Genomic DNA, 10,276 nt, shown 5'->3' on the forward strand with positions numbered 1-10,276 from the left:
GTGAGCGCTGTGGAATCAGCAATCCATTAACAATCCAATTAGAATGAAAGTGATGAGGAGTCGGAGCAGAGAACTGCACCAAGAGACTTGCTTCAAACCCTCCCCTCAATCCGGCAATCAGACCAGCTACTCTAACACAAACCCAGGAGTCTGGTTTTATGTAACAGATAGGGTACTCCCACATGAATAAAATGTGTTTAAATGGCACCATTAACCCTGCGAGGCCTTGATTTGAATATTGTGCCTACAGTGTTAAACTGACTGGTGTAAACCAGGAATCTGGTGTGAAATACAGATCAGAGTGGCCTTCCTTCCTCAGAGTCAACGTGGGATGTAATGTACCGCAGGATCTCCTGGGGTGGCTCACGCTTCGGTTCCCATCTCTCTGTACAATTCTCAGAGACGTGTGTGCCAAAGATTGCCTTTCACTGCAGACACTGAGCCCCTGTTTATTTCGGGTCTCAGATACCGACACACCTTAAAGTCCAAGAATTCTCTCCTGGGTCGGATTTGCTGCGACGGTCACTGTATAAAATGTTGAGATATGTGCGGACCGCAGTCCTGTGACTCTCCCACTCCAACAGCCTCTCGGGGCTCCGGCTGCTGTCCAAGGTTCAGAGAGATTCGGCCCTAATCCTTCTTATTCTCTCTGAGCTTCATTCATATTCAAATCACTGGCAGCGCTTGGCGAACTCACTCGACTTTTGCAGCAACTCTTTTTCCCAAATTTCAACACCGCGCCCAGCTCACCGTTTCTCTGAAAGTTTTGGCATTGCGGGCAAACACCAAATATAAGCGGCTGGAGAGCCGAGAACATTTACAAACTGCATCGAATTAAAGTAAGATATTTTTTTTAAACACCCATAAAGGAACACACAAAGTTTTGTAAAAACAGTTCGCAAAGAGAAAGTTCCAGCCCTGGTCTTGTGGATAGAGGGCGAGAACTAACTGGCCAAGACTGCACTGGGCGCCAATAAACGCGATTAGCATTAAACTACTCAGAACCCAGCCAATTTTCATTAAGACCCCATAATGAGCAGACGAGAGCAGCTCCGGGAGTTTAAATCAGAGAGAAAGAAAGTTGCTCGGGTATAATGGGAGGCGGAGGACGAAATCCGAAGCCTGCGTATATCTAAGCCCCCCTTCTTTTTAACCTTTTCTTATTCAAAATCCCATCACAATGGGCCACAGTGCGCCCAGCCACATTGGGCATCTGACGAGCTGCCATTCATCACGCTGCCGGCCTATCAATGACACAGCTCTCATCGGGGCTCCTATAAAATGATGCTTTTTCCCAGGGAACATCAGCAAACATTCTGACGGGTCTGGCTCGGCTAGATTACACAGAGTTATCACAGAGAGAGACACAGAGAGAGAGCCCCTGAGCTGGAGCCCAGGACCTGGCCGAGGTCTCCAGGAGATGAGATGAACACGCACTGCGAGCTGTTGGAAGATTCCGACATGGATTCCACAGGTTGGTGCTTCTTTGAGAACCGGGAACAACTTGATGAAGAATTAAGATAAAAGCGGGCGCCGCCTGTAGAATTCAAGCTCCCGCCGCAGTTATTCTAAAGCAAGTCTCGCCAAGTCGGTGCAGTGCATTCCTGGTAAAGAGGGCAATGCTGGCAACGGATTGAAGTTGTTTCTGACAGTTCTTTTCCTTGTTACTCTAACTTTTTCCTGGTAAAGTCTGGTCCTGTGTTACTTTCCTGCCAAGTGCCAAAGGCTGGCCAGAGTCCCCTCCCTGCACTCTGTGCTGGGCTCGAGTTGTGCTGGGAGGTGAGTGGGACCAATGGAGGCCCCACCTGCCCCGTGAGCTGCCAACCGCCCCTGCACCAGGCTCTGGGCCGCTGCTCCCAGGGAAGGGGAGCCCAGTTTGCGGGGGTGGGGGGGTTTCTTGGCGAGCCAGGGTCTGGGCTGAATGGAGCAGGCTGTCCAGTCTCCCACTGAGGCTACTTCGGGTGACTTTATCCCTGGCTTCGCATTAGGTGCCGGTTCCAGATGCGATGCGGATGTTAGTTCAATGGGTCTGGTCATCACAGAGCACAGGAGGAGGCCCTTCAGCCCATCGGGCCTGTGCCGGCTCTTTGAAAGAGCTCTCCAATTAATCCCACTCCCTGCTCTTTCCCCAGAGCCCTGCAAATGTTTCCTATGCAAGGATTTCTCCAATTCCCTTTTGAAAGTTATTATTGAATCTGCTTCCACCGCTCTTTCAGGCAGCGCGTTCCAGATCACAACAACTCGCTGCGTAAATAAAATTCTCCTCATCTCCCCCTCTGGTCCTTTTACCGATTACCTTCACTCTGTGTCCTCTGGTTACCGACCCTCCTGCCACTGGAAACAGTTTCTCTTTATTTACTCCATCAATATCTATTCCTGATTTCGAACACCTATCAAAATCTCCCCTTCACCTTCTCTGCTCCAAGGAGAACAATCCCAGGGGTGAACTGCAAAAAAAAAACTAAACAGTAAGAGAAAGGCTTCACATTATCGAGCATTTTCCCCTTTGTTGTGTTTTAGTTGCCAGGGGACGTGTTGAATTAGAAATTATACATTCCAACTCGTCCCAAAGTAAGACACGAGTTCAGCTTTTCATGACAGGATGTGGCGTGTTTTCTCGCCTCAGTTCCAGCAAACTTTTTTGAGATTGATTTTTAAAAAAATTAGAAGTCAATTCGCGAGATCTCTGCAAAATGCGCCTCTCAGACTTGCTGGACTTTCCAGATCGAGTCTCGATGCCAAGGTGTCTCTGTCTTTGTGTCTTCTCCCAATTCTCTGGACATCACCAGAATGTGACAGTGAGTGAGGCCCAAGTCTGGCCCAAGTGATCCGCTGAACACCAGCAGCCCAACCAGTCCCTGGGGCTTCACCCTGCGAGCGGCGACTTTATAAAGTTGATCAATTCTTTTGGCGAAGTCCGCGGGTTGTGTGACGATGGCGGTGAAATGTTTTCGATCGCTGCAAATTTCCCAAAATGTGAATTGCAATAAAACCGTGAGCGGGGTCCAAGATTCTGCATCTGATCCTGGGAGTCAATGTCCCAAAACTGCCCACTCCCTTCAGACACCAGACCCAGGAGTCAATCTCCCAATTTCAGGAGGAATTCAACGAATAAATATTTTAATTTCAGGAGGAATTCACCAATAAATACTGGTTCCAAGAGGAATACAGCACAGAAATACTTTCTCCTGAGTAATCCACCAAATCCATGCATTATTTTCAGGACTAATGCATCAAATAAATAATTTAGTTTCAGGTAATTCGCCAAATAAACAAATCTTCACAGTTAACTTTAAGAAAGTGGAATCTGCCAAACTCAGAGACTTTATTGGAACAATTAATTTGAAGAGGGTTTTAAACCCGCTCTGTCTGGAGGAAGCTCTGGGACTTGACATTCTCATTGTATAAAAACCCAAATCAGATTTTTGGCCTCTCCGGGAGAATCGCCACAAATTGCTCGCGAACCGAGTTTAATGTGGCGGGGAAACGGCTCGAGTTGTGGAGTTTTGTGAATAAAACGGCCCATTTTCATCGCGTTTGTGCGTTTTTTTAAAAACCGCATCGCTGGGATAAGGAACTCCAGACTCACTCCGGGCCCGGGTGGATTCAAGTTTCTCAACTTTGCTTAAATGAACTTGTCCCGGGGTCGGAGTTGGCACTTTCTCCCCTCTCGGAGTTTTGAACATTTCCCCTCGGATTCCGACCAGAACTTTGTGGCCCGGAGCATTTTCTAATTGTCCCCGAACTGAATCCGCTTCTTTCTTCAGATCCACTTTCCGTGTGTCGATGATAAACCAGAAACCGAATCGGCGGAATTTTAATGTCCGGCCTGTTTTCGCCCACCGATTAGAAACCGATTCCTGGACGAGTTGTAAACGGATCGAATTCAATCCCAGTTCCACAATCCCAACCCCCAGCTCCCAATCCCAGCTCCACAATCCCCAGCTCACAATTCCAGTTCACAATCCCCAGCTCACAATTCCAGTTCACAATCCCCAGCTCACAATTACAGCTCACAACCCCAGTTCCACACCCCCAGCTCACAACCCCCAGTTCACAATCCCCAGCTCACAATTACAGTTCACAATCCCCAGCTCACAATTCCAGTTCACAATCCCAGCTCCCAATCCCAGTTCACAATCCCAGCTCCCAATCCCAGTTCCACGCCCCCAGTTCACAATCCCCAGCTCACAACCCCAGTTCACAATCCCCAGCTCCCAATCCCAGTTCCACGCCCCCAGCTCACAATCCCCAGCTCACAACCCCCAGTTCACAATCCCCAGCTCCCAATCCCAGTTCCACAACCCCCAGTTCACAATCCCAGCTCCCAATCCCAGTTCACAATCCCCAGCTCCCAATCCCAGTTCCACAACCCCCAGTTCACAATCCCCAGCTCCCAATCCCAGTTCACAATCCCAGTTCACAATCCCAGCTCACAATCCCCAGCTCACAATCCCAGCTCCGCCTCGCTGCCGGCTCTCTCGCCGCTTTCTGTAAAACAAATTAAACCGTTTCACCGAAATTCGGGGAATTCACTCCCATCAGGAGTGAAGTTAATCTGAGGCGAGGTGTAAATCCTGCCTCCATCAGCGGGCGATTAAACTAAACTAAATCACAACTTTGTTCTGGGAGGCGATCATGATCTTTATTACATTTTAACTCCACCTAAAGATTGTGTATTTTAATTTTAATCCCAGTGTTGTGGATTATAAAACATTCTAGAAATAAGACATCGAATTCCTTCTAAAAGCTCATCAATCAGTTCCTGGGAATTGGCGCTCATGAATTGGGCAGAAATGAGGAATTCACCCGCTTTTCCCGCGTTGTTTTTGAAATGGTAAAATTCTCTCTAACTTTCCCCGCTCTCGGGATCCTCCACAAAGTAAAGTTGATTCCAGTTCTTGCAACTCTTTCAGTCTCGCCCTTGTTCTTCCCAAAGTTCAGCAAACTCTTGTCCCAGAGTTTCACCATGAAATGGAATTTGCTCCCGAGAGACTGTTGAAGGATTCCAAGTCTTGCACCTTGTGATCTGTGAATTAATTCTTACCAAAATTTGCCACGAGGAAGTAGGAAAGTATCCCGCCGTATCCAGGGACACGTTGCCAAGGGTTACCAGGACAGAGCGGCGCTGCCTTGGTTACCGCTCGGCCTGTGAGCGGATCAGATTTGGAGAAAAAGCAAAATATTTATTATCAGTTTCCTTTCGCCAAAGGGTGGGAGTGCAGGGGGAGCGAGCATGTGGCGATCAAAACTGGGACAATAGAGACATCCCAGAGCTGGGAATAGAACCGAAAGAATGGAGCTGCGAATGGGAACCCCAGCAGACACCAGCACAGCACTCGATCCCAGCCCAGACTCCCAGTCCCAGACTCCCAGACCCCCCCCCCAGCCAGACTCCCAGACCCCTCCCAGCCAGACTCCCAGACCCCCCCCCAGCCAGACTCCCAGACCCCCCCAGCCAGACTCCCAGACCCCCCCCAGCCAGACTCCCAGACCCCCCCCCAGCCAGACTCCCAGACCCCCCCCAGCCAGACTCCCAGACCCCCCCCAGCCAGACTCCCAGACCCCCCCAGCCAGACTCCCAGACCCCCCCCAGCCAGACTCCCAGACCCCCCCCAGCCAGACTCCCAGACCCCCCCCAGCCAGACTCCCAGACCCCCCCCCAGCCAGACTCCCAGACCCCCCCCAGCCAGACTCCCAGACCCCCCCCAGCCAGACTCCCAGACCCCCCCCAGCCAGACTCCCAGACCCCCCCAGCCAGACTCCCAGACCCCCCCCAGCCAGACTCCCAGACCCCCCCAGCCAGACTCCCAGACCCCCCCCAGCCAGACTCCCAGACCCCCCCCAGCCAGACTCCCAGACCCCCCCCAGCCAGACTCCCAGACCCCCCCCAGCCAGACTCCCAGACCCCCCCAGCCAGACTCCCAGACCCCCCCCAGCCAGACTCCCAGACCCCCCCCAGCCAGACTCCCAGACCCCCCCCAGCCAGACTCCCAGACCCCCCCCAGCCAGACTCCCAGACCCCCCCCAGCCAGACTCCCAGACCCCCCCCAGCCAGACTCCCAGACCCCCCCCAGCCAGACTCCCAGACCCCCCCCAGCCAGACTCCCAGACCCCCCCCAGCCAGACTCCCAGACCCCCCCCAGCCAGACTCCCAGACCCCCCCCAGCCAGACTCCCAGACCCCCCCCAGCCAGACTCCCAGACCCCCCCCAGCCAGACTCCCAGACCCCCCCCAGCCAGACTCCCAGACCCCCCCCAGCCAGACTCCCAGACCCCCCCAGCCAGACTCCCAGACCCCCCCCAGCCAGACTCCCAGACCCCCCCAGCCAGACTCCCAGACCCCCCCCAGCCAGACTCCCAGACCCCCCCCCAGCCAGACTCCCAGACCCCCCCCAGCCAGACTCCCAGACCCCCCCCAGCCAGACTCCCAGACCCCCCCCAGCCAGACTCCCAGACCCCCCCCAGCCAGACTCCCAGACCCCCCCCAGCCAGACTCCCAGACCCCCCCCAGCCAGACTCCCAGACCCCCCCCAGCCAGACTCCCAGACCCCCCCCAGCCAGACTCCCAGGCCCCCCCCAGCCAGACTCCCAGACCCCCCCCAGCCAGACTCCCAGACCCCCCCCCAGCCAGACTCCCAGACCCCCCCCCCAGCCAGACTCCCAGACCCCCCCCCAGCCAGACTCCCAGACCCCCCCCCAGCCAGACTCCCAGACCCCCAGACACCACACTCCCAGAGCTGGTAATATAACCTAGGGAATGGAAACCCCACTGAACCCCTGTACACACCAGCCCAGCCCACCAGACTCCCATTTCCCCAGCCCCACAGACCCCAACACTGACACTCAGTCCCCGGACCCGCAGGTCGGTGCCGGTTTGGAGGGTTGATCCCATTTCCAGCAACTTTCCGGGGATTCGCTCCAATCCCGCCGGCGGATCCGCCTCCGCAGCCCCTTGGCAGAGAGTTCGGATCTTCTGCCCCAAACCGGGAACCTAAACCCCAACTATTCCGGGCAATAAGGTCACCGCTTCCCCCTGAACCCAGCCCAGCCTCCCTGCTCAGTCCGGGAGAACTCATTCTAAGCTCAGGGCGGGGAGCTGAGGAGAAGAGACCCGGCCAAAGTTTAAGATCAGAGAGCCGCAGCTTCAGCACCGGTCGCTGGGACAGCCCGGGGGGGGCTCTGCTGGGACTGTCCCGGGCTCTGCTGGGACTGTCCCGGGCTCTGCTGGCGGGACTGTCCCGGGCTCTGCTGACGGGGCTGTCCCGGGCTCTGCTGGGACTGTCCCGGGCTCTGCTGGCGGGACTGTCCCGGGCTCTGCTGGGACTGTCCCGGGCTCTGCTGCTGGGACTGTCCCGGGCTCTGCTGCTGGGACTGTCCCGGGCTCTGCTGCTGGGACTGTCCCGGGCTCGCCTGCTGGGACTGCCCCGGGCTCTGCTGGGACTGCCCCGGGCTCTGCTGGCGGGGCTGTCCCGGGCTCTGCTGGCGGGACTGTCCCGGGCTCTGCTGGCGGGGCTGTCCCGGACTCTGCTGCTGGGACTGTCCCGGGCTCTGCTGGCGGGGCTGTCCCGGGCTCTGCTGCTGGGACTGTCCCGGGCTCTGCTGCTGGGACTGCCCCGGGCTCTGCAGCCCATTTTGCTGAGGGTTAAACCCCAGATGAGGATCCGGGAACGGGACAGGCGGCCAGAGGGAAACCTCCTCCCGGGAATCGGTCTGATTGGAATCAGGAGCTTCTCTCCGCTCAGTCCCGAGAGTTATTGTCTGGCCTCACACTGCAGACCGGTACCTGCACCATGCTCCGTGCACCATACAAGTTATACTGTCAGCTGCGCCTGGCCGAGCCCTACAGGTGAAATTTTTAATGATTATGGGATGGGGACAGCTCCTTGCCCCCATTTAACAATAATCCAAACTACATTCATTTAAGTTCCCAAGAATCCCCATAAAGACTTTTAAATGGTGGCCTGACTTTTATTGGGCTCAGTGGCCAGTCTTTGGGAGTCAGATTGGGAGCTGACCGGAGTTATACTGCTCGCGCTGGTGGGTTATCTGAAGCTGACTCGCAGCCATGTGTAAATGGTGGTAATGTGAAGACAGCTGCCTGGGGAGGGGGAGAGAGGGGGCGCTGTGACCCTTTCCCTGGGGAGGGGGAGAGAGGGGGGGCTGTGACCCTTTACCTGGGGGGGGGCAGAGAGGGGGGCTGTGACCCTTTCCCAGGAGGGGGGGCTGTGATCCTTTCCCGGGGGGGGGGAGAGGGGGGCTGTGACCCTTTCCCTGGGGAGGGGGAGAGAGGGGGGGCTGTGACCCTTTCCCTGGGGGAGGCGGAGAGGGGGGCTGTGACCCTTTCCCAGGAGGGGGGGGCTGTGATCCTTTCCTGGGGGGGGGGGCTATGACGCCTCTCTCCCATTACCTGTGACCACCCCCTCTCCCATTGACTGTTACCCCTGTCCCAGGGGACTGTGAATATGAGTTGAAAAATTGACCAGGGAATCGCTAACTCCAAAATCCCCTCAGTGATTTTATTGGGAACACTGATTTTAACATCAGATCCTCCGAAGCGAACGATTAAACTGACTTTTCAAACAACTCTTTCAGCAGAAAGACGAAATAAATGGCGGAGTTTTCTTTTACAGAGAGTTGGATTGAAAGATGCCTCAACGAGAGTGAAAGCAAACGGTTTCCAAACCCCCCCCTGGGAAACGTGTCCATCGGCGAGGAACGTGAGTACTGGGGGAGTTTTTAATGGGGAGGGGACCCTGATAGACACCCCCAGATGGGGCACAGTCCAAGGGCATCAGCAGTCAGTCTGAATGAAATACCACCGGCGCACCGTGGCTGCAGTGTGTACCATCTACAAGATGCACTGCAGCAACTCGCCAAGGCTTCTTCGGCAGCACCTCCCAAACCCGTGACCTCTTCCACCTAGAAGGACAAGGGCAGCAGGCGCATGGGAACACCACCACCTCCAAGTTCCCCTCCAAGTTACACAACATCCTGACTTGGAAATATATCGCTGATCCTTCATCGTCGCTGGGTCAAAATCCTGGAACTCCCTCCCTAACAGCACTGTGGGAGCATCTTCACCACACGGACTGCAGCGGTTCAAGGCGGCGGCTCACCGCCACCTTCTCAAGGGCAATTAGGGATGGGCAATAAATGCTGGTCTTGCCAGCGATGCCCACATCCCGAGAATGAGTAAATAAATACAAGAAAAGTGGCTGAGCTTTACTAGTTAGTGTAAGAATGTGCCGCACAGATTAGGATAACCACTTCTATTTGTTTCTCTATTAACAGAGGAAGAGAAGGAAAACAACCGAGCTTCGAAACCTCACTCCACACCCGCTACCCTGCAGTGGTGAGTTCAAGTCAATTTATCAATGAAGGAGAGCCGTCCTTCTTTCTCTCCCTTCACTTTTTCCCTTCCTCTCATAAGAACATAAGAAATAAGAGCAGGAGTCGGCCCCTCGAGCCCGCTCCGCCGCACGGCCCCTCGAGCCCGCTCCGCCGCACGGCCCCTCGAGCCCGCTCCGCCGCACGGCCCCTCGAGCCCGCTCCGCCGCACGGCCCCTCGAGCCCGCTCCGCCGCACAGCCCCTCGAGCCCGCTCCGCCGCACGGCCCCTCGAGCCCGCTCCGCCGCACGGCCCCTCGAGCCCGCTCCGCCGCACGGCCCCTCGAACCTGCTCCGCCATTCAATAAGATCATGGCTGATCATCGACCTCAACTCCATTTGCCGCCCGATCCCCATATCGCTTGATTCCCCTAGAGTCCAAAAATCTATCGCTCTCTGTCTTGAATATACTCAACGACTGAGCCTCCACAGCCCTCTGGGGCAGAGAATTCCAAAGATTCACAACCCTCTGAGTGAAGAAATTCCTCCTCATCTCAGTCCTAAATGGCCGACCCCTTATCCTGAGACTATGCCTCCCTAGTTCTAGACTCTCCAGCCAGGGGAAACAACCTCTCAGCGACTACCCTGTCAATCCCCCTCAGAATCTTATATGTTTCAATAAGATCACTTCTCATTCTTCTAAACTCCAGAGAGTATCGGCCCATTCTACTCAATCTCTCATCATAGGACAGCCCTCTCATCCCAGGAATCAATCTAGTGAACCTTCGTTGCACCGCCTCCAAGGCAAGTATATCCTTCCTTAGATAAGGAGACCAAAACTGTTCTCAGTACTCCAGGTGTTACTCTCTTCACCTCCCTCTTTCTCTCTATTTTCCCCTTCTCTCTCTCTCTACCCTCTTTGTCTCACTCTCTCCACTCTCTCTCTGT

The 10,276-nt window shown here is 55.1% G+C and overlaps 1 protein-coding gene across 4 annotated transcripts in view; it reads left to right on the forward strand.

Annotated features, from left to right (window-relative positions):
- Nucleotides 1-1,286: 1,286 nt before the first annotated feature.
- The window catches only part of rfx4 (regulatory factor X, 4), a 149,805-nt gene continuing 140,815 nt past the window's right edge, over nucleotides 1,287-10,276 (forward strand). For 3 of the 4 annotated variants that reach the window (XM_086009695.1, XM_086009697.1, XM_086009698.1), the window contains exons 1-3: nucleotides 1,287-1,474; nucleotides 8,633-8,719; nucleotides 9,294-9,354. In XM_086009695.1, coding sequence (XP_085865821.1) covers nucleotides 1,426-1,474; nucleotides 8,633-8,719; nucleotides 9,294-9,354 — 197 coding nt within the window. In that variant the 5' untranslated portion in view covers nucleotides 1,287-1,425. The remainder of the gene's footprint in view (nucleotides 1,475-8,632; nucleotides 8,720-9,293; nucleotides 9,355-10,276) is intronic. The other variant, XM_086009696.1, reaches the window with a different exon arrangement.

This window comes from Somniosus microcephalus, chromosome 16 (assembly GCF_052327205.1).
Source record: "Somniosus microcephalus isolate GS21.2 chromosome 16, FLI_Smic_1.0, whole genome shotgun sequence".
In the NCBI taxonomy this organism is placed as follows: Eukaryota; Metazoa; Chordata; class Chondrichthyes; order Squaliformes; family Somniosidae; genus Somniosus; species Somniosus microcephalus.